At 35.9% G+C, this 24,295-nt stretch overlaps 2 protein-coding genes across 2 annotated transcripts; both read left to right on the forward strand.

Annotated features, from left to right (window-relative positions):
* Positions 1-1,973: 1,973 nt before the first annotated feature.
* On the forward strand, positions 1,974-24,195 carry ctp (cut up). The gene is made up of 3 exons (XM_018016234.2): positions 1,974-2,134; positions 7,349-7,516; positions 20,366-24,195. The coding sequence occupies exons 2-3, from the start codon at positions 7,409-7,411 to the stop codon at positions 20,525-20,527; spliced, it is 270 nt and encodes an 89-aa protein (XP_017871723.1). The 5' UTR covers positions 1,974-2,134; positions 7,349-7,408; the 3' UTR covers positions 20,528-24,195.
* Positions 20,732-24,195, forward strand: LOC149267959 (uncharacterized). The gene has a single exon (XM_089475262.1). The coding sequence runs from the start codon at positions 20,732-20,734 to the stop codon at positions 21,356-21,358; it is 627 nt and encodes a 208-aa protein (XP_089331388.1). The 3' UTR covers positions 21,359-24,195.
* Positions 24,196-24,295: the final 100 nt, after the last annotated feature.

Below are 24,295 nucleotides of genomic sequence, written 5' to 3' on the forward strand. Positions count from 1 at the left end.
GCGAGAGAGCAAGCAGTCGGGCAATTGAGTTGATATGCTGCTGCTGCTGCCTGGGTTGCCAGACGTGCTGAGAGAAAAATTGTGAAATTGCTTTGTGGCCGCACACACAACACAGCACAGCACAGGGTTGCGGTGAAGAGGAAAGATCCTCTGCTTATGACAGGTTTGCGTAACCCCCTAAACTAAGGTTGGCGCGTTGCCTCTAAGTTCGAAGTGCAACAATGTCACCTGCATAAGAAACTAATTTAATTTTCGTACATAATTTAAATAATAGCAACAATAACCATTTGAAAATATTATACACACAGATGATGAAAATACACTCATATGTATGCATATACATAAGTATATTAACGTAATAAATATTAAATAAAAATTATGTACAATATCCTATATGCATACATATGCATGGGTCTACATACTTTTAACATTTGATAAATCTTTAATATTAAAAAAAATAAATAAATAAATAAAATAAACAATTTTTTATGAGAAAATATGTAAGTTGTTAAAATATATACAAGGTAGATTTATTCAAAAAATCAAACAAAATTGCTAACCAACGGCCACACCCCGCATAAACGCAATCTGTGCACCCATCTGGCAGCCCTGAAATATATTAGTCATCGGCAGCGCGCGCTCCAATGCTCTTGCATGTCGTTGCTTTGCTGGTTTTATCCCACACTCACAGTCGCAGCTTATGTATGTACTTATAGCTGACACTAATAGCAGCGAGCAGGAAACAGTAGTGGTCCCGCTCGCACCTATGCTTTAAATATCGTGTAATGGCTGTAGCTCGCAACTACCGCTCGTCATCAAGTTGCTTTCGCTTCAGCCATTGTAAAGGGAACAAATGAAAATTTCCAATTTTAATGTCAGGCCATGCACATATGGTAGGTATAACAATATGTAGATATGTACAAATGTCTATAGTATTGAATATACTAACAGCTAAGGATGCACTTGTTTTAAAAATAAATATTTAATGTTTATACGACATATAGACATCGCACAATTGGGCGGACGGGTGCAATAATGGAAAATCGGTCATTTGAATATGCGTTTTTTTTTTGCGCTGAGGTAGTTAGGCCGCTTAATCGGCCTAGAGGGCAACACTTGCAAGCGATAGCCGATAGCGCAAGCAACCCTAAAACTGGTGTCGTTTTTTATTGTATTATTGATATTGCTTGGGCATGTGTATGTGGAATTGCGAGTGTGAATGCCAATGATTGAATACCTTTTTCATTTCCTAAATAAGAATGGTATGATGGGGTTACATAATATGATGAATAATTTAATAATATAGGACTAAATAGTTATTTGAAAATTTGGATATTAATAATATGGCTCCCAGTTAACTAAATAGATTGTTTATCAAATGATATTTAATTATTTTTAAAATTCGCTTTTCAGCACTGCTTTAAATGGCAGTGTTATACAATAGCCTCATTTCCAAATAACGTTCACTTTTATATTAATTTTTGTCAGCATTTGATCACGAATGTGTTGAGACAAAACTTTTCTAGTTATGAGCATATCTAAAAAAGAATTTAGCATAAAATATTATCAAATAAGGAAATATATTAGTTATTCTTTACAAAATTTAGGTTTTTTTTGAATACCGCGCTTTCCACTTTTTATCGACAAATGCAACTCTGTTGGCGTCTGATTCACCAGTGGTGTCGCTTATAAATATATTCGTTCGTTACTCATTGAAGGGTAACGGTTACTTGAAGGAAAATAGCTATTTTTAGCGTGTAATTTAGATTATTAAAATATATTGCACATATTTTTATGATACAAATAATATTACAAATACATTAAATGCACTTTCAAACACAAACATCTAAATGATTACAACTATTTACATGAAAAGTACTCGATACTCGTTACAAAAAACTGTAAGTACTGTTGCCAGAAGCGGCCTGCCAGAAGCCGCCTGGCAGACGCCGCCGTATCATAGCCAATCAGGTTCGAGCATATCGCCTACACTGAAGGCATTTGGGCCCCGTTGGCGGCTGTCAGACTTAGCTGAAACAGTTTACGACAAGCAAGCAAACTGTTCGCAACTGAGTGCGTTTCCAGCTCGAAATATTTTTTTTTGTGAATTTTGTCACGACGAGTGCGCTTAGCGGTAAACACAACTTATTCATATTAACAGCTTTCCAAATTTTCGGGTGCCAAGAATATTTTTTTGACATTTTGTTAGTGCTGCTCAAGTTATTATTTTTTTTGTTCTATTCCAAAGTGCAAAACGCGGCGTGCCAAATTTATATTGCGTGCAAAATTGCCAAAAAGGAAATTATACACATACATAAATACACACACCGACACAGACCCACACATGCAAATAAAGGCACACATACCTACACATACACGTACATTACGTTTGATTGGTTAGGACAGATATTTTTTTTGCGAAATTTTTTTTCTTAGCTAAGATTATTCAAAGTTTAGCTTTAATTAGTCGACAGCTGTTGAATTAGCCACAAGGCCGCCAAAAAAAAAAAAGCTTGAGGAAGACGAAAAAAACAATACAAAGGGAACTTTTTGTCTTGGCACGCGCGCAACTCCCCAAAACCAACGACAACTTTACAACAATAACTAAGGTGAGTGAATTGTGAAAAGTTCTAAGTGAAGTTGTGCAATAAATTGACATACTTATGCATGATTGTGTGTGTACCACAGCGTGAGAGGGTAGGCAAATTGCCCGGCCGGAGCCCAGAGATGGCGCCAGCAATTTTAGATCTTGTATGGTTAACACGAACAGTTCAGAAAATCAAATCAAAAAATCTAAATAAATAAAATAATTAAAATAAACTGATTCTCATATTGCCCTTCTGTCAGTTTTGTTTTTCTTTTTTTTTTTTTGGCTAGATCAATGCTTCTACACTGCGCAACAAAATAGGAAATCTGATTCGTTGTTTGAATTCAATCTAACGACGTTTTGAATTTGATTAGCATACAAAACTCTATTGTCTGTAGTTTAAGACAGTTGACGTCATTTGTTATTTCAGATTTGTATATTTCAATTATTTATTTATTTTTCTTGCCTAATCTGTCGCTTAATTTATGAGCCTGCCTTGAGAGGTAATTATGAGACTAAAAGCTTTCTATGCAAACCAATTTCACAAGCTTGATTGGCGTGGGAGTAAGAGACGCATACACGCACACATACACATACAAATTCAAACACACACGTTAGCTTAGAAGCTGTTGCTTGCGAGTAACGGAAACATGCTGCGCTCTGTCTCTGTCTAATGCAGTCCTGGGTTATTTAATGGAAATTTGATCTTTTGAATTGAAATTGCAAAATTGAGCAGGAGCAGTAAGAGAGAGCGAGAGAGAAAGATAGAGAATGGAAGAACGAGGGATATTGATAGGGATGAGAGGGATATTGTATTGAGTATGGTTTGTAACGAGAATATTATGTAGTTTTCATTATTATGAATATATAAATAAATTATTAATATAAAGAAAATAGAAAATTAGCAATCAAAGTAATAGTAATAATAAACAACTGCTTATCTTTAATACGTACATATGTGTTATGTAATATTAATTTAAAGTTTTCTTAAATTCCCCTGATTTTATGTATGCATATATTTCGGTACATCATTTAAGATCCTATTGAGGTCCGCATTAATTAAAAAGCAGAAATCAGCGTTAGTTCAATGCAGCGCAGTAAATTGTAGCATACGTTTATGGGCTCACACACACACACACACACACACACACACACACACACACACCAACACACACCAACACATACATACAGTTGTCAAGTGAATGCAATTGCACACACACACACACACACACACACACGCACAGAGTCGCCCACACGCACACAGAGCGTGTATTTATAGATCAGGTTTCGCTGTCGCTCCGTTCTCTCTGTAATCAACAAGCTGTCTTCGTTTGTCCAACTGTCAATGCATTTCTAATTGAGTTAATCAGCAAAAGTTTTCTGCTCGTCGTCGTTGTCGTCTCTCTCTCTCTCTCTCTCTCTCTCTCTCTCTCTGTCTCTCTGTCACTCGATCTGTCTATCTCTTTCATTCTGTTTAATTTGGCGTCGCTCGACGTGTGGCATTGTTGCATGCTCATAATTCTGCCTCCTGCCTTTTGTTGGCTTCCTTCTGTCAGCTGCTGCTGCTGCATCCTCTTTGCACTTAAATGAATTTCCATGAATGCATTATAGCGAGATGGGGTTATCAGCCAGGGCCCCGCCTACCTCACATCGCCCACCGCCCATTGCCTGCTATTGAGTGCAAATTTTCCTCTTTTCTATGTGGGTGTGTGGGCGTGCAGCTTTGTGGGTGTGACTGAGTCCATTCTTCACATTTTGCGGCTGGCCCAGTAGCCGCCCAAGCCACCCACTTCACCAAGTCCACCCACTCTACCCACTGTCCAGTGTTCGCCTTGCCAATGAGTCAGTTATTTCTCGTTAGTCAGCAAACTATTAAAAACATTTCCGCTGTTATTATTTGACATTTCCCTTTTCGTATTTAACTAGGAACACTTTTTTTTACAGCTGTTTTCCCCGTTTATCCATAAGGTTTGACTAGCGAATGGTTTTATGCTTTGTTAATCCAAATAGCAAGCCCTTAGTCCAGGCACAGCCGCGAAAATGTGTCAGCTTGTGCAAGAGCTGAGAATTTAGAATTGGTTTTTGTGTAGGTAGAGCTGGTGCCTGGTACTCCAGGCATGAGATGATGGTATGACTAAAAAGATATTTGGTAGATTAAATCGAGTGCTCTCAGATATTCTGGAATTTTTTATCTTAAAACTAGGGGTAATAATATCTAAATAAATCTCTATAATATTTAGAGGTTTTCTTTTATTTTGTAAAAGCTTCAATTTGAATTTTAACAGAGTTTTCAAAGAGTTCCTTAAGTTATTTTCTAGTTAAATTTAGAGTTTTGAATTATATTTATTTCAATTTCTTTCCATATCTAAATTTTTTATTTATTTTTTTTTTCTAGTTAAAGTGCAAATTTCTATTGCATTTATCAGGAATGTCTATACAGTATGTCCATCTGTCTCGTTTTCTTTTTAATGAGGTGTCTATTTATTTATTTTTGCATTGTTTAAGTTCGTTTGCAATTTGACCAGGAATGCTTATATACATATATATTTTTAAGCTCTTTTTAGCTCTTCATTTTTACAGAATTTATTTAAGGTTTTTTCTTCAGTTAAAGCAATAATCAAAAATTCTTATATACATCTCCATTTCGTTCCATTATATCATTATATTCTATGAGTTTTTAGTCATTTTTTCAGTTATCAGAAATCCTCTTGTGTATCCTTATATTGGTCCATCTAATTGCAATCATTAGATATTTGCATATCTATATACACAAATCTCGATCCATCCATCTAATTCTACAATTTCCATAACTGCAAGAAAATCGATATATGAATATATTCCTTTCAAGTCCGAATCAAAACACACACACATACTCATATAGCTATGCCTAAGCCATTTATTATGCATAAACGGTTTGATAGACCTGAAATAATGCGCGTTTCTCTAGCATAATAAAAAAACTAATTGAGGACAATTACAGATTTCAGATATTCCAGTGAATTTTCATTTCATTCATATCACCTGGAATAGCAAACATGAAAGACGTACAAAGTTCCTCACACATAGACCCACACACACAGTCGCATACACCTGAATATATGCAAAGAAACAGATACCGTGAATCTATAATAATCTGTGCGAGCTTCTGGAGCAGCTTTCTCTACACTTGAAAAGAGAGGATATTTTTGCTTTTATATTGTGTTCCGAAAGTGGGAAAGGGTATATTGGGTTTGCCCGTGCATCTGTCGAAACTTTAAAATGGGATAGTTGAGTTCTTGATAAGAGGAAATATGTTTTTTTTTTATTTTTTTATTTTTTTTTTATATTTTGTTTTGTATTTTTTATAAGTAAGAATAATAATAACAGAAATGTGTATTTTTTAAAGGCCTATTTAAGGTAAAGTTTTATTATTCAAAAAATCATTTAATTAAATTACAATCATTTAAAATAATGCTCCATACTCATCAATGCCTCCCTCCCTATACTCTCTATTTTAACGAACTGTAAATGAATTAATTCCTGGTAATGGAATCACGACACGCTCCCATCTGTTCCATCTATCGTAAGCTCAAATCGATGACAGTTTGCTATGCTTTTAATGTATATTTGCTAAGTGCAGTTGAGTTCCTGTTAACATGGCCTTACCGTTGCAAATCAGGCTTATAAGCTCCTCAATGTATAATGGAACGAGCCGAACAATAACTGCGCACAAGCGAAGGGAACAACAACATTATTAATAACCCACAATAACGGCATTTACAACAACAAAAGCCGTAGGAGTAACGCCAGTAGCAGTAGCAGCATCAACAGCAGCAACAACAACAGCATAGTCTATGCAATTTACAGTTGCATTTGATTCAGTACTCACAATGTCATTTCGCTCTTCTGGCTCTCTGGCTGGTTCCATCTCGCTTCATCTCGCTTTTGCGTGCTTTGTCCTTGGTTGCAGCAGCTGCGAAGAGTTGTTGTTGTTATTGCTGCTGCTGCTGGTCCGTCCTGGTGCTGCTTTGGTTGCCAAGGCCACGGTACGTGCTTTACATCGACTCTTTCACACAGCATTCGTTGCGCTTTTGGCTCTCCTCTCGCTCATTGCTAATTGATGTTGGTGTGGGTCTATGGGCGCACGAGTGAGTGAGTGAGTGAGTCAGTCAGTCAGTGAGTGAGTGAGCGTGTGAGTGAGCGAGTGAGCGACCAAATGGTGTATGGAGGAGGGCGATTGTTGTCTTCTTTGCCTATTAATATGCGTTTTGTTCAGCCCCAGCTGCGTTTGTTGCCTCTGTTCAGAGGCTTTAGTTCAGCTCTTCTCTTTGATATTTGATTTGCAATGTTTTGTTGGAGGCCTATTTGTTGTTGTTATTGTTGTTCGTGCTATTGTTGCTGGTGCCTGCTGCCTGGTGCTGCTCATAATTGAATTGCCAGCGTTACGCATTGTCGCTCACTCACAAAAGTATGCAGCAAATTTGTGCAGCTATTGCGCCTGCGTCGACCGAGTTTGCATGTGTATGCATGCATGCGTGTGCGTGTGCCTGTGTGTGTGTGTGTGTGTGTGCATTACTTTATTAAGCAATTGATTACAATGACAGGCACTGTTGCGTGATATGTGCCTACGCCTGCCTGCTGAACCATAGAATTTATTGAATTGTACTATTCCACCTGTATCTATAGCTGCCCTCAAATAAAAAATGTATGCACAACTAATAGATATCGAAAAATATTTGCATGCACAGAATGCAAATATTTGTTTTCTCTCTTTCATTACAGACGCAAAGAAGACCATATTCAAAGTAAACAAAACCCAAGCGAAACAAAACATAAATAAAGATGTCTGATCGCAAAGCTGTCATTAAGAATGCTGATATGAGCGAGGAGATGCAGCAGGATGCTGTTGACTGCGCGACACAGGCCCTCGAGAAGTACAACATCGAGAAGGTAAGTTAAGATTGATGAAGAATATATATATATATATATATATATATATATATATAGATGAGATGAAACGGCTCTCAAAAATACTTGAAGAATGTTTACTTTGCTTTCTGACGTTTTTTCATTTATCAGTTCATATTTCCCCGTTAATTGACCTACATAAGGGTGAACAACAGGTGCTAAGATTTTATTTATTTAGTAAAAATAAAAACATGATTTTAATGAAGCTTTTACTGCATATGTAGATATATCTTTTTATTATACTGCCTATATAGATGTATATATAGATATAGATGATTGTATAGATAATATTATAAACATATATGAACAATGTAACCTCCGTAGTGCGCACTTAATACAGTTTCATATTCATGTTCATTTACATGATTATAACCGTGCCGCGTCCACCTCATGGACCTGCCAAATAGTTCGTTGATAACAATATAATTATGTAAATGTGTGAGTAAATGGATTGAGTTACCTAGAGCTCAAATTATGCGGTTAATTAATAGTTATTGTTAGTCAATTGGCCTATTGTTGGGTTGAATGCGTGAAACACTAATTAAATGAAATATATATACACGTTTACAAGAAGGACTGTGAACGACTTGGAAATACCCGTGCTTACCAGACTAAATATGTTTAAAATAACGAAAAATCAAATTCATACTGCAAAAAGTATAAAATATCTCAAGTTTTTTCTGTTTTTAACAGACTTTTAAGTCAATTCCCAGAATAATTCAATACATCTTTATAGACAGCATAAGACATGTATAGCATAGAGTGTAGTCTATCACAGAGCATAAAGTACAACAACACAGCGCATTTCATATTTGTCTGCATGCAGCGCTCACATCTTAACTCGATTTACTTGATCAAATTATAGGCCTGCTGCAAATTGAATCTCGGCTGCAAACGTGGCCTATAAAAGTCAAGCGTCCGGCGGATGCGGGTCAACTTTACGGCGTCCTCGCGCTGCACTTGCTGTTAGCCTCTCTTTAATAATATGCGTATTTGTGCCATAAACGTAGATTTAGCCAATTTAAGAGTGTTGCTCGTGACATTTTTATTGAATATTTGTCGCGATTTCTGGCCCCGACGATGCACACAGAGAGGAGGAAGGAGAGAGAGAGGGATAGAAAGCCCTGCCTTTGTGTTGTTGAATTTAGCTCCCAGCGACTTCTATTACATTTGACATTCTCATTTTCAAGTTGCACCGATGTCCATATATATGTATATCTGAACGTCAAAGGCGAATGGCGAGTGTTTTCCTTTGAACTGGAAATCAATCCAATTCAATTCAATTCGCCGACTAGCTAGAAGAAATTTATTGCGAAAATTCCGTTAGCTTTTAGCAGTGAGTAGAGTAAGTTGGATGTAATTAAAAAATACTTGGAGGTCTTGAAAACTCTAATAATTCATCGGAGAGTGTTGCACATACAGTGGAGTCCCGATAATTCGAAATGGCAAGGGGATCAGTTTTTTTCGATTTGCAAAATTCAAATTATCGATAGTTATCGAGAACAAATTAGAATAGGGAATAGTATTTCTTTTCTTATCGGGGTACAAATTCTCGAGACTCGACTATATTAGTTCACTGGATCGATTGTGGAGACTAGGTGCTAAAAGGGCTCCTACTCGAATTTCCCAGATGAGCAAGATGAAGTAACATTGCCTTTTGGAAATACAAACCCCATCTTGTTTACAGCAGCGATAGTGATTCGCACTGTATTAGCTGCTAACAGACCAATGCATAAACTTTATCTACCTGAGGCTGCATTCCAACTTGCAAGCGCCTTCGACGTGCAGCCGCCTTCGTTGAGCTCCAGCCTGTGCATTGCCCTCGAGTGCTGCAGGGGACGTCTCGTCTTTCCCGCTGTGAAAGCTTTTCTGCAAAGTCACCGACTTTTTCCCAAGCATCTTTGCTCTTGCATACTTGCTCTCCTATAGTCAGCGACAGTTTCCGCCATGTCTCGGTCCGCCATTCACAATAGACGAAAGTTGTACTTTGTCAATTGTATTTTACCGGTAAACGCAGCTGGATGCGTTTGTTTTTTTTTTTTCCATCCTATTTGGATACCTATTGAAAGTAGCCATGACTAAAGAGTGAGTGAGAGATGGTGGGAGGGGGTGGTAGAGGTAGCCATGACTAGAAAGAGAGTAAGAGAGGGAGGGTGTGGTAGAAGTAGAAGTAGAGGTAGAGGTAGAGGTAGAGGTAGAGGTAGAGGTAGAGGTAGAGGTAGAGGTAGGGGTAGAGGTAGAGGTAGAGGTAGAGGTAGAGGTAGGGGTAGAGGTAGAGGTAGAGGTAGAGGTAGAGGTAGAGGTAGAGGTACAGATGTAGTAGTGTAGTGGAGGTGGATGTAGATGAGAGAGGTTGGGTTGGTAGAGATAGGAGCAGAAGTAGAAGTGGAAATAGAACGGGAAGGAGATGAGACGATTTTCCACTCAGTCACTGCTCTAGTTGAACATATTTTTCGCTGTCAATCTCTCGCAATTTCTCATTCTGCCACTTTTGCCGACTGCACAAAAAATCCTTTGATTTACCGGAGATCCCATGTCCCAACGAGTATGTCATCCATCGGCACAGCAATTCCAGTCACTGTGCACCGGTAGCATCGGTTTCCGTCTCACCTGTAACTGGTGAGACTGACTGGGCCTTCAACAATCAGTCCAACCTTTGACTACAGTCAGAGGGTCTATTGAGATGAGCTGGCTGGCTAGTCTAACGATAGTCAAATACTCTGAATAGAGTTTACTATCTTGCTGAGTGGGTTAAGTCTAGGGTAAGTCTTACCTAACTCTGGTTGATATTCCCCATATTATCTGCATATCGAGCTAGGAAATTATTTTCAGTTAGCTGAGGCTTCAGAGGTCTAGCTCCACGTCAGCTCCTCCGGCGTGTCTATATATCCTGTACAGGATTTCGCTTTCCCGCATGCTTATAAATATTCTGATGTACCCAAACGGGGCCAAAGGCAGGGGAAATTGAACATGTTGGCAACCTGATAGACTGCTAATAACAATGCAAAAGGAAATTGATTTAATTGTGTGGGAGAGGAAGCAGAAAGAAAGAGTGAGTGTGGAGGGGGGGGGGGGGGGGGGTGGGTGTAGGAGAAGAGAAAAGAGTAGAATTTGAAATTGAAATTGAATGTAAGTCGAGGCGATGCAATGTCCTTTGACGTGATTTGCAGTAAACTGATTACGCGAACGGCATTAAATGGCCGACATTGAGGTCGACTGTTTCAGCTGGCCATCGGCGGGGTCTGGCGTTGTTGGCCGTGGCCAAGGGCAGGACTTAATATAAGCCTGAGCCGGATGGGCTGGCGGACAGATGGATGGACGGCTAGCAACAGCGGCGCAATGTCAACAAGCAATAGAATAATAATAACAGCTAAAACGAAGCAATGGAAATAATCAATAGACGCGCGCTAAAGGCAGCCACTGGGGCATCTATCGATGCTTCCCCAATGCCCTTCCCTTCCCACCCCCGTCCAGTCGGCTCTGGTCAGTTGGCTGTCCGTAGCGGAGCTATGGGTGTCAGAGCCTCTGTCAATGCCAATGGCAGGTGCCAAGGTGAGGCCTTGAGAGAGCACAGCAAAATGCGAGAAAGACACCGAGAGAAAATCACGGCAAATGAGCGAGGGTGTTATCTCTCTCTCTGTCCCTCTCTCTCTCTGCTCAGCGGGGGGGCATAAATGTGGGTACGCGTCGTTTGCTAATTGAGTAGTTAAAAGGAAAAAAATATATAGAAACAAGAAAAAACATCATTGAAACGCTCGCGCCGCTGCCGGAAAGTATGCTACAAATTTTTCACTGCCGCTTACAAAGTTGACAGAGTGTGTGGCTGCGTCTCTGTGTGTGTGTGTGTGTGTGTGTGTGTGTGTGTGTTTGCCTGTCTGCCTGTGTTAGTGCAGAGGCGCACGCATAGCTACCACGCCCCAATTGCCCATGCATTGGCCCACTGCCGCCTGCCCCTCGTTGCTATAAATAAAATATATGCCATGAAAAACCCATATACATACACACACACAGCGCACGCACACAGTGGCAGACAGTAATTCAAATACATATAAAAGACATAAAGCAAAGTGTGTGTGTGTGTGTGCGCACAAAAAGTGGGATTGATTGGCTTTGCTTTGTTGTTGCTGTTGTTGTTGTTGTTGTCAGTTTGTTGTTCTTATTGTCTGATAATATTAATAATAGTGTCATTATGAATACTGTGAGATACATGTGCGTGTGTGGGTGAATATGTGCGTGCAGCGCGTGTATGTGTGTGGGTGTGTGTGCGTGTGTGTCTGTATTTGCATTAAAGCCGTATTAGATTCAACAAGCTTTAAGCTCAACATTAGCTTAGGAGGCCAAAAAAAGTGAATAAGGTATATAATGTAATTTATAATATATGCAAATGTATATACAGTCGAGTTACGATCATTCGTAATGGCAAGGGAACCGAATTTTTCACGAATTATAGAGGTTTTCGATTTAGCGGGGTACGAATTATCGAGACTCGAATGTATATACATATATATATATATATATATATATATATATATATATATATATATAGAGAGAGAGAGAGAGTTATTCTTATAAATAAGTTGTTCATTAATATGTTGTAGTAGTACATATATGTATATATATTTGTTAATAAATGTCTAATCTGTACATCATAATTAACTACGTTAACAGCACATTGATGGGTAATTTAAAAACCCTTTGTGCAGCATGAGGATTGCATATCAAGATAGCCTTACTGAGGTACAATGCTCTTGGCAAAACCTTGTCGTTCAGGTCGGGCAGGGCGTAAAGCTCCTGCGGCATCAGGCTGCGGCAATCTCAGCCATCTTAGGCTTTATCTGCTTGTGTGCCATCTTGCCCTCCTGCCCCTTCAACTGTATGCAAATTGAGATCCTTATGACGTGCGAGCGACAGTTTGCTGTCCGTCCAAGTGATGTCCGATGTGGCAATATCTGAATACGTTTGTGATTGGATTTCGCAGCAATCCCTCAAATCTACACATCCATACAGCAAATATAGGCAGAATAGCATGCAAACGTGCATAGTAGTAGTATATACAGACTGTGTAGAAGTAGAAATAGTAGTATATACATATATTGTGGTATATAAAGTAGTAGAAGTATCGATATAGTATATATAGGAGTATATGCTAGTATATAGTAGTATCATGTGTGAGCAACTAATCTTTTTCCTGGGTTGTTTATGTCATAAAATTGTAAATTAAAAATATATATAAAACGCTAAACATGGCAATAAAATAAAAATAAAAATAAATAAAAATAAAAATAAATAAAAATAAAAAGAAAAATAAATAAAAAGAAAAAGAAAAATAAATAAAAAGAAAAAGAAAAATAAATAAAATTAAAAAGAAAAATAAATAATAATAAAAATAAATAAAAATAAAAATAAATAAAAATAAAAATAAATAAAAATAAATAATTATAGTAAAAAAAAACTATATGTTACAAATAGTTTTCAAAACATTGATTTTTTTTAAATGTAATTCAATTTAATATTATTTATTATATTTTTATTTCATTTTTATTTCTATTTATTTAGAAGTCAGAGTTAACATAAAATTAAAATTAACTTAAATAGAATAGCATCATATATCTATCTATCTACAGAGCCCTTCAGCTCGCATTTTAGACAAAAGTATAATATTTAAGGTATCTAAACATTGAGCTAAGAGATAGTAAATTGTATCTGAGAGATCCAAGTCTATTTGCAATGCAATAAAAATATGCTCACACATGTATATCAAAGTAAGAGCAAATACAACTAGAATTTAAATAGAACTCAATGGGATTTAAGCTGCCGTAAGTCTGAGATAAACTGGGATTTACTTTCAGTAAAACTAAATTCAATGCAATTGCATTAAATCCCAAGCATATTTCTATTAAATCTCTGCAAATGAACTCCAATGGCGATTGTTCAATTTCAATTTGGATTTCAATTTGTGCTGACATTTCGCCCGAAAACATAATTTGCCAACATTTTGCAATTAGCAGAGTTTCAAATCTGCTTTCCATTGTAGTTAGAGGCTTTCAGTGTGAATTTAATTCAAATTAATTATTATGAAGCGAGTTTGTTCGAAATATTTCGAGTTGCGCTGCAAATTTGTGTGCAAATTGTGAGCAAAAACTCTAGTTGCTGAAAAGTAAGCTATGAAATACACACTAGCACACACACATACACATACACACAGAGAGTGGCACACACAGTCATACATAATGGAGAGTTTTCATTAAGCAAAATGCATTTTCCTTTGCTTTTCGAACAAAAAAGCAGGCAACAAAGTACGAAAAAAAAAACATAAAAAGCAATAAGCTCTGGTATCCAATAGATACGCAACTAGCACACCAATACACAAGGGTTAAATTGGCACACACACACACACACACACACACAGAGACACGCACTGGATATATATACACACACACACACACACAGCAGAGGAGCAAAGCAAATTATGTGTTTTATATATACTATATATATATACTATACTTGTATATATATATATTTTTAGGGGCGCTTAACCTTTCGAGCGGCTTAAGTTGTATCTACCAAAAGGCAGTATGCCTATGTATCGGTGTGTGTGTGTGTGTTTGCTTTGCTTTGCTTTGCCTTGGCTCTGGCAGCGATTTAAAGACAAAATCCCAAAAATAAGCCAAACAAGAGGCTAACAAACCAAATAAACCAGCAAAAACCAAAGCGCGCACTCTAAGCCCAAATTAAATCAATTTTCCCGCATCGTTTGCGTTTTCTATTTTTTTTTTCTCATTTTTTTTTTCTCATTTTTTTTTTTTTGGTTTTTAATTTTAAAAATAAATGTAATTAGTTCAGCTTCAATTTATATTTGTTTTTGTTTTGGAAATTCATTTATTATTATTGTTGCTGCTTGATTTCGTGTTTGTATATAGAAGAGAGAAGAGAAAAACAAGAAAGAAAGAAAAACAGAAAAAAAAGGCATTTTGCGTGGCCAAATGTTTAATCAATATGCGGCCAAATATATCCGTCAAGTCAGTCTTCCTTAGTTCCTGCCTGCCTGGCTGCCTATCGTTCCCGCCATACCCGCAGCCCCTCCGCTCTGCCATCCCCCTGGCCCTCCCCGCCCCACGGCCATGTCGGGCATGTCGACATTCCGCACTTCTGACATATAGAGTACATGATTTGGGCAGGCAATTACACAGTATCTGACAGCCGCCCATTCCCCATCCAACTCCCCAAAATTCAGATTGAATTGCAAATAAAAATTGTGGCGCATTTTGTGGGGCAGAGCTGGGAAATTAGCCGCTGCAGATAAATGTATTGATAGTAATATGGGGCTATAAGTCGAGCGTATTTAAGGATTTAAGTGGAATTTTATTCATTTTCCCATATAAACACACACATATACATACATATGTATTAATTAAAAAAAAAAAAACCACTTCGTTAAGTCAACTAATGAAATACGCAAATTATTTCAATATGAAGTAAATTGAATTGTGGTTTTGGACTATTTTTTATAGAACTTTTTATATGCGTGAATGTGGAGTGCAATGATTATATATGTATGTAGCTAAAAAGCTCTTGAATTAACTGTATATTAACAATTTATGCAATTAAAATTAAAATACAATTTAAATGAAGTACATGATAGTGATGAATGATGAATAATATATAAATTGAATAATGAATATTATATGATATTATGAGATATAGGCTAATGATGAATAATGAATAATATAATGTAAAATTCTAATGATATTATTAGCTGAATATTATATTATATATTATATAATCTAATGTTGAAGAAGACAATAAAAAAATTAAATATGAAATAAATAATACAAAAAAGTGTTAAATCTAATATGTATATTATGTTTTACACTAATATATAAAACAATGAAACTAAAATTTTAGAAATAGCCAGGAATCCATTCCATTAATCTTAATTCCTCAATATTCATAAACCCTACAAAAAAAAAAAAAAAAAAAAAAAATTATAAAAATAAGATAAAATAAAGAAAAAATTAAATTATAAAAATAAAAGAAAGAACCAACCAAAAAAAAAAAAAAAAAAAAAAAAAAAAAAATAAAGGAAAAATAAAATAAAGGAAAAGAAAAATAAAATAAAATAAGGGGAAAAAAATAAAATAAACTAAAATAAAATAAAGGAGAAATAAAATAAATGAAAAATAAAATTAAATTAAAAAAGGAAAAATAAAATGATTATATAAATTTGTGTATTATAATATTTTTTCATTAATATATAATCTAATAAAACTGAACTTATAAATAATATCCAAAATACATTCTATTAGCCATCAATTATTTATAATTCTTCATTATTTATTAGCAGTCAAAAATAATAGAAAATAATGTAATAAAACTGAACTTATAAATAATATCCAAAATACATTCTATTAGCCATCAATTATTTATAATTCTTCATTATTTATTAGCAGTCAAAAATAATAGAAAATAATGTAATAAATAAAAAAAAATTACGATAATAAATCATATATATTATGTTTGATAATAATATATGAACTAAAAAAACTAAGAGCTTTATTATGAATGCATTAATTAGCAATTCACACATTTGTTCATCTATTCATTCATTCGTCTATTCACTCATTCATTGAGTGAATAACTATAACAATTCAGACACATTATAGAGAATTATGGAAATGTCTCTAGACCAAAATAGAAAAAAAACTCAAGTCATCTATAAGTGACTAATGATAGAGTCTCTTGCCCTGGCTAAATTATTAAGTTTGTCTATAAAGTTTGGTTAACTAACAGTTAGCTCGAGCTGCAGGTGGGTTTAGTGGCTGTGTTGCATGTGTGTAAATAAAGGTTCCATTTTTTTTATAATTTTTGTTTTCTTTTTTTTTTTTTTTGTTTGGCGTTGCCAAAACAAAATGCCAAATCGTTGCAGTTGGAGCGGGCTCCCTCGATAGAGCCAAACCGCTGCCCCCCAACCACCCCATACCCGTGTCATCTATTGAGCCGAATTGAATGAATAAACGTGGGGATATTAAACAGTCAACGCATTATTGTCGTCTGACACGAAACAATAAGAAGCGAAGCCAAAAGAAAACTTGGCAATACCTTGACAAAGCGATCGTGGCATTTGCTGGCTGGCTAGGGGTTGCTGCTTGTGTACATGTGTGTGTGTGTGCGTGTATATGTGTGAATGTGTAACTGTCACCATTGCACTATGGGGAATTTTGCCGTTTTTCGGGTATTTAGTCATTTTTGCGAAGTATGAAAATTTATAATTTTTTTATGTTAACATCTTAATAAAACTCCAAACTTTAAGGTACTGTACTCAAAATATTGAATAACAGTCCACTGTTAAGCCTAACAGCTGTTAAAGTCAGCTGTTATCTTCGAAAAGCATTTGCCTTCAGCTTACAATTTGTGGTAGCCGATTTTCAAATCATCGTTATTCAATGACCAGACATTATTTTTGAGAATTTAAAAGCATATGAATTTTTAGGGCTTCTACTACTATGCGTTGGCTTAAAAACCAATTGATGTTTGATAAATTTGGCTACCTTGATATTTTGAAAAAAAAAATGTAAGCAGAGTGCGGAGAATTGGGGATACTTGAAGACTTTGCTTTCTATCAAGACAAACGACCCCAAGCACCTTCAAATGCTAGCTAGGCTCTGGCTAATCCATAATTGTCCCAAATTGATCCAAACGCCTGCCCAGAGCCCGGATATAAACGTAATAGAAAATCTGTGGGAATTTTGGCGAGGAAAGTTTACCAAACCGTATATAACAATCTGGACCAATGAAAATGGGATTACTTGCAGCTTGGGACTCCATAGAGCCAGAGATCTGCAAAAAGTTGGTCAAATCAGTTCCCAATCGCTTGCAGGCTGTTGTCGCAAACAAGGTTTTTGCAACAAAATATTAAATATTAAGTTTTTCTCTTATTTTTTTATTAAAGTTTTCTTTTGTCCGATTTGGCGTTGAAGCTCAAAATCGGACTTGTTGTTAGTTTTTTAAATAAAAAAAATGTGCCATTGAAATTAATTGTAAATAAAATTAAACTTTGCAAAGACATATAAAACAGCCACAAGGGCGCATAAGTATAATTCCAATTGCATGTTATAGAGTAATCAATTGGGATCTTAGTGCCTTTGTCTCAATGTGCACTTTTGCGCACAACCGGCACAAATCAATTTTTAGCAGGTGACTATGAGCTGACCTGTGTGATATTTGGCTCAATGAAAAAGGCAACTATAACCAAGAAATAGTAATTTAGATTTTTTTTTAAGGCGAAACTAAATAAGACTAATATTGATTCAACTTATTAATGATATTAAAAAAGCAAAAGCCGCTTTTTTGCCAAAATATAAATGCCAAATGAAAGAAATGCAGCAGGAACAAAAACTAGCTGAGAACTATGAATGACTGCCTATGACAGCAAATGTTTATAAAATAATTGTTCATTTGAGGCAAATTATGGAAAATACTGTTCATCCTGTAGGCATTTTTGGCAAGGCAGCTTTTAATTTGCACAACCAGGTCTATAAATCAGACTAATTTCATCACGCATAGAAGGATAGCAGAATCCATAATTTCGCTGATGGTTGATAGAGCAATGGATACATCTGATCAGATTATTTCTTCAGCAAATCTTTAGAAACGAGTTTCAAAGCATAAAGGTCGCTGTCTAATGAAGTTGTACGTCTTGTATTATGTAAAGTTGAAGGCACAATTAAATCAGTTGAAGAACCCTAATTTTTTCAGCGGATAAATATTTCTGGCTGATCTGGAACTCGAAACTGAAGAAAACTAATATCGATTTTATGAAAGTTCGACTGTTTTCAATTAAAATTATTATTTTAAAGTATAAACAAGCAAAATTCTTTTAAAAAAATAAATTTTTTAATACAAAATTTTAAATAATTTTTTTTGGGTGGGCGGTGACACGCCCATTTTTCTAAAATATATTTCTGATGGTATACATATTAATAATACAAAAACCGGATCAAAAAATCTGGCTTAGTTTTCAAGTTATTAATTAATACCCGATAATTTGGATTTTTCCCCATAGTGCATTGTCGCAAAAGCTTTTCCCACTGTTTGTTTGCCTTTGAGGTCACTGGGTTAAGTTTATGGCTTAGCACGCATTTCTGCTCAAGTTTGGCAATTTCCTATCTGCTGCACAGTGGTTGAGTAGCTACCCACCCCTACCACTTGTTATCTACCTTCCCTTGTGCTAACCCCCTTTTAGCTACCTCTAGTTCTCTCTCATTTCATTTTTTGGACAACATTTTGGAGTGTTTTAATGATTTTTAAATTCTCATTGAGTTGCCTTGCTTTACAGTGCTGGCTAATATAAGTGGACTGGTTGAGTTGAGGCGATTATTTGTAGTAGGCAGTTCTTACTGTATTAGACAAGAGCACTGTCTCTATATCGACAATGCTCTCTGCTGTATTAAAATATCTAGGAATATTTGTTAATTGTTAATAAATATTAATTGTTAATAAATATTAACTAATTTAATTTAAGCCGTCAAAAAGTAGGCCCACACTTTTTGGCTAACGTTCCTTGACATTTAATGCCGTCAAGAATTTTCTGACAAATTCTGACAAATATTTATTTGCAGTGATATGAAGATTTTTTCCTTTTTTTAATTAATTAATAAATTAAACATGTTCCTCTGTTAAGCGTTTATTCGCATTAGGCAGGTTATACTGTACTAGAATGAGGCTAAGCACTGTTAATGCATACAATGCATTCTTCTTATATTTTCGATTAGTTAACAAAACTATTATTTAAATTGTTAAAAATTATTGAAAATGATAATTGAATAAATTTCGGCTCAAAGCTGAGAATATATTTTTGAGGCAGGCTGTACTGTACTCGACTGAGATCTTGAGTAGACTATAGTAAATTACTAGATAATATATGTAAATTGTATTAATTGTTTTTTAATGCTAGACTGGAATCCGGTTATAGCGACGTTCAAGGGATCTATAAACATTATAAGTTAACTCATTTAACTTTGTCTAGGAATCATAATTTTGTTTCGCTATCGTTATAACTGGATTCTACTGTATCATTATTAAATTATTTGCAAAATAAACTCATTTCATTCAAGTCGAAAGATTGTGGCTTAAACTATTTGGCTAAGTCTAAAGTTTCTTGGCCTTAAATGCCGTCAAATGTTTTGCTTTGCTTCCGCATGGCGTATGTCTTATGTGTTTGCCTATCAGTCCGTCTGTCCGTCTCCCTGTCTGTCTGTCTCGCTTTTCTATTGTCTATTTGATATGTCTGTGTGTGTGTGCGACGGCGGCGTCGATGTCTGTTTGCATAACCCTGGCTTTAGCCCATTAAAAGCGACTGGCATTGACCTTTGGCATTTGCCAATGCGAGCGCTGCATACGAAACTACATAAAACAGTTGTAGTGGTAGTAGTAGTGGTGTGCGTGTGACACAGTGCTGCCTAAACCTTGCGCTGCTGATTATGCTACACTTTCTTTTATTATTTTACAACAAGTCCAAGCAGCAAGAACAACAACAACAACAACGGCAGCAGCAGCAACAGCAACAAGCGTCATAACTAACTCATTAGCACATAAAACTTTTTGCCAGCCCCAAACCCCAAGCCCCAAGCCCAACCGCGCCCCACACTCAATCAGTTTTTGAGGTCACAAATGAAGGCTTGGCTAGGCGCGTGGGCTGGAAGTTTGTGGGTTTGTTGGTCTTGTTGCTGGCGGCCTGAGGTTGTTTTATTGAGTTTCCGTTTCGTTGTCGCTAATTCGAAAAACCGTTAACAAGTCTCTCACTCTCCCTTTCTCTCTCTTTCTCTGTTGCAGGATATTGCGGCTTATATCAAGAAGGAATTCGACAAGAAATACAATCCAACATGGCATTGCATTGTCGGCCGCAATTTTGGATCGTATGTGACACACGAGACGCGCCATTTCATATATTTCTATTTGGGCCAGGTGGCCATTTTATTGTTTAAGAGCGGTTAAAGTATTGTCGAGTCGGATGAAGTGGTGGTCAGGAGGCTGGAGGAGCAACAGCAGCAGCAGCAGCAGCGACAACAACAACATTTAGATGTAGCAGCAACTGCTGCTGCTGCTGCTGCTACTGCTGCTACTGCTACTGCAGCAGCAGCACAACAACAACAGCTGCAGCAGCAGCAGCAGCAACAGGGACAGCAAATAGATGTGCAGATGGAAGTGGAACTGGAGGAGGGCCAGGGGGATGAGCTGGAGGAGGAGGCGACAGCAACAACAACAACAACAACTACAACTACAACAAGAACAACATCAACAGCAACAACAGCTGATCGCGATGTGGAGTTAATGGAACAGCAACAACAACAATATCAACAGCAGCAACAGCAACAGCAACAACAGCAATATCACCACCATCATCAGCAACAGCAGCAACATCATTATCAACAACAGCAACAGACAGCAGAAGCATATGAAGACATGGAGTTGGACCTGGACGAGCTGGCTATGCCAATAGATGGCGCTGCACAGCAATGTGCTGCGTATGTCTATGAGCAGCAGCAGCTCGTACAGCAACAGCAGCAGCTTGCATATGAGGATGATGATGATGATGATGACGATTCTGATGATGATGGCGATGATGACGACGACGACACCATAGTGGAGGACAGCGATGCAACCAGCTGCAGCAGCTGCTTGCGTGCTGACTTGGAATATGAGGAGCAGCAGCAGCAGCAGCAACAACAGCAACAACAATTGTCAACATCAGCAACAGCAGCTGAAGCAGCAGCATCGTCAACTTCGCCGCCAACTCCGCCGTCTCCACCGACAGACATGAATTGAAGAAGGATTTGCTGTTGCAGTAACTACCGCATCCTGTACAGCTTTTCGTAAAAGGCCGCCCAAAGTCGTAGAAGCTAAATAATACAATAGGCACATTTACACACACCTACACACAAAAGTACATGTACCCACACACATACACACACACATACTTATACAACTGCTAGGCATTACCATTGTATGAATCGACTTAAGCAACCGTTTGGACCAACAAAGCTGTTTTATTAGTTCCCATGCTAATATCTGGTCAGAATTTCCTTAAGCGTCCACATCCCGAATCCTCCTTATTCCGCGTACCATTTAAGTTACATTTATAACATTTATGATATACATATATTTAACAACTGCTATTGTTTTCCTTCTATTGGTATTCTTATTTTGTTTGGTATTTTACACAAACATTGCAGCAAATATTGCTTAATTGTAATTGTTTATAGTATGAAAGAATGTAACATACAATACAAAAAAAAAAAAAAAAAAACAAAAAAAAAAGGAGGTAATGATGAGCAAATAGAGAAAAAAACACATACATATATACATGTTTAATTTGTTTTCTTTTATGTTCTTTTGTTGTTTTCTTGTTTTCCATTTGCCATTTGTCGTTTTTCCCTTTTTCTCTTTGTTTTCATCTTCTCAATCTCGCCCCAATTGTTTTTGCACTCTTGTTGGTGTCTTGGCTTAGCATGTGCAGCAACCAATTAGCAGCTTATCACGGACACAAACACACAGGGACACGCGACACACATATATATACATATATATACAGCACAGGCAACAACCACCACTGCAACCGAACGAAAATTAACGAAAAAGCAACAAAATGAATACAAGAAACAAAGTTTTTTAATATGTTTACTGCGTTTTAGTTATATTTTTTAATTGGTTTTTTTTTTTTAAAGGAACTACGGATCAAAAAAGCGTAATGCAAACAATATTAATAACTGTGCTGCACTAGTGGAAGGCGTCGGATTTAATTGAAATGGTCTTCCATTAGCAGATTTAGTCAAGCTGTGTCGCTGCATCTAAATGGGCAGCACTGGACAGCACAATGACGTAGTTGATTTTGCTTTGAATGCGAGTTTGTTTTCATTTTTTTTAGTTCAAGTCTATTTTGTTTTTGCGCAACTCGATTGTTGATTCAATTGAGAAACTTGAAATTTGTAGCAAAAAATGCAGAAAAATGAATAAATATCCATCCAAAAGGGCAGACAGAAGGAGAGGAATACAAAGAGTTAATGGCAGAGATAGATAGAGAGAGATATTGAGAGAGAGAGAAAAAGAAAGTAAAATATTATATTGCGATTAAAGCAAATTATTAAATAAACATGAAACATCATGATATTTGTCATCTTGTCGTTAAATAAATGTGTGCAATCTGTATGTTCTTTAAACTAACAAATAATTCTTCTTCTTTTTGAAATCAGCAAACATAAAGCAAAGCTAAAAAGCAAAACAAAAAAGCAAATATATATATATTTAACTTAAATTGGTGTAAATTATGCAAAATACAAATACGAAAAAAATAAAAATAAAAACGAAAAAGTCGCGGAAAATAGAAAAAGGAAATAAATATAGTAAACTACTAAACAAAAACAGCTTAAACTAAAGCAAAGCAAAGAAAAAAAAAAAAGAAATACCAAATAAATACATACATACAAGAATACATACGTAATTTCCTACTCACACAGCAAGAGAATAAACATAAATACCAATACCAATACCTATGTCGACGTTATGCAGCACTCACACACAAACAGTGACACACACACACACAAACACGAGCGAAACGATTGCCGTTACTTTTTTGTACACTGCACCACAAATTTGCTATATATTTACGTTTTAGACTTTTTGCTGCACGTTTTCACACACACAAACAACTACTATTTATGGCTAACGGTAAGAAATACACACACACACACACACACACACACACACAAAGTAACCAAGAGTAGAGAAACTATATACACACACATCCACGTGTGTGTGTTTCTCTTGCATAGACTCTATACATATACATATTAAAACCCACTCCTACAAACACAAGAGAACTTCTTATAAGTGTTTATATATACAATACATATATAAAGAAATGCAAAACAAAAATGCAAGCATCATTTTTTTTGTCATAATGCAAAATACTTGGGCATTAAAATAAAAAAATAAAAAAAAACAAATATATATATACATACATATATATGTATTTAAATACATATATATATGAATACAATTTTTGATGTAAAACTTCAATGGAAACGGAACAAAACAAAAGAAAGGAAAATAAATAAGAAAATTGATGTGAATTGAGTGAAAAAAATATCTAAAGTAAATTGAAAAAAAAAAAACTATTAATTTTTGTAGAGAAATTGAGCGATTGTTTTGAACATTTGAATTTACGCATTTGATTTGCCTTAGCTTCAATTACAACTGCAAAATATTCATATAAATTCTCAATTTCCTCTCATTTATGTTCAATCAATTCGCAAACTGAAAGATTCGAGCTGAAATTACTAGAATTTGTTAAAAACTAGAAATAGTTTAGTTTAGCACACTTAACTTTAGTTTCGTAAATGTTCTCAATAATTTACGTATTTATTTTTAGTATTTTTTTAAAGTTCAATTTATTCTACTTGAAAATCTGTGTACTTTTAGTTCAATTGTGTGCATAAGTTTTTTTTTATAAGAACTAGAAAATTATTATATGATGAAGGTGCAGAAATGGAATATTTAAAAGTATATATATATACGAATAAGAAGACAAGTGAAAGAAAAACAAAAAATAAACAGAAACAAAAACCAAATGAGATCTTTAATGTGAAATAAAAGTACTTCTTGAAGACAATGTATTTTATTTATTCTGGGCGTATTTCAGGTAATGAGAATGAGTCGATGGTCGTCGTAGAAGTTGACAAACTTTTAAATAGCTTAAAATTACCG

Source organism: Drosophila arizonae, chromosome X (assembly GCF_054131065.1).
Source record: "Drosophila arizonae isolate 15081-1271.41 chromosome X, UAZ_ARI_1.0, whole genome shotgun sequence".
NCBI lineage: Eukaryota > Metazoa > Arthropoda > Insecta > Diptera > Drosophilidae > Drosophila > Drosophila arizonae.

Coding starts and splice junctions, on each gene's coding strand:
- ctp (XM_018016234.2), top strand. CDS start 7,409: ATGTCTGATCGCAAAGCTGTCATTAAGAATGCTGATATGAGCGAGGAG. Junction 7,517..20,365: donor AGAAGTACAACATCGAGAAG/GTAAGTTAAGAT, acceptor TCTCTGTTGCAG/GATATTGCGGCTTATATCAA.
- LOC149267959 (XM_089475262.1), top strand. CDS start 20,732: ATGGAAGTGGAACTGGAGGAGGGCCAGGGGGATGAGCTGGAGGAGGAG.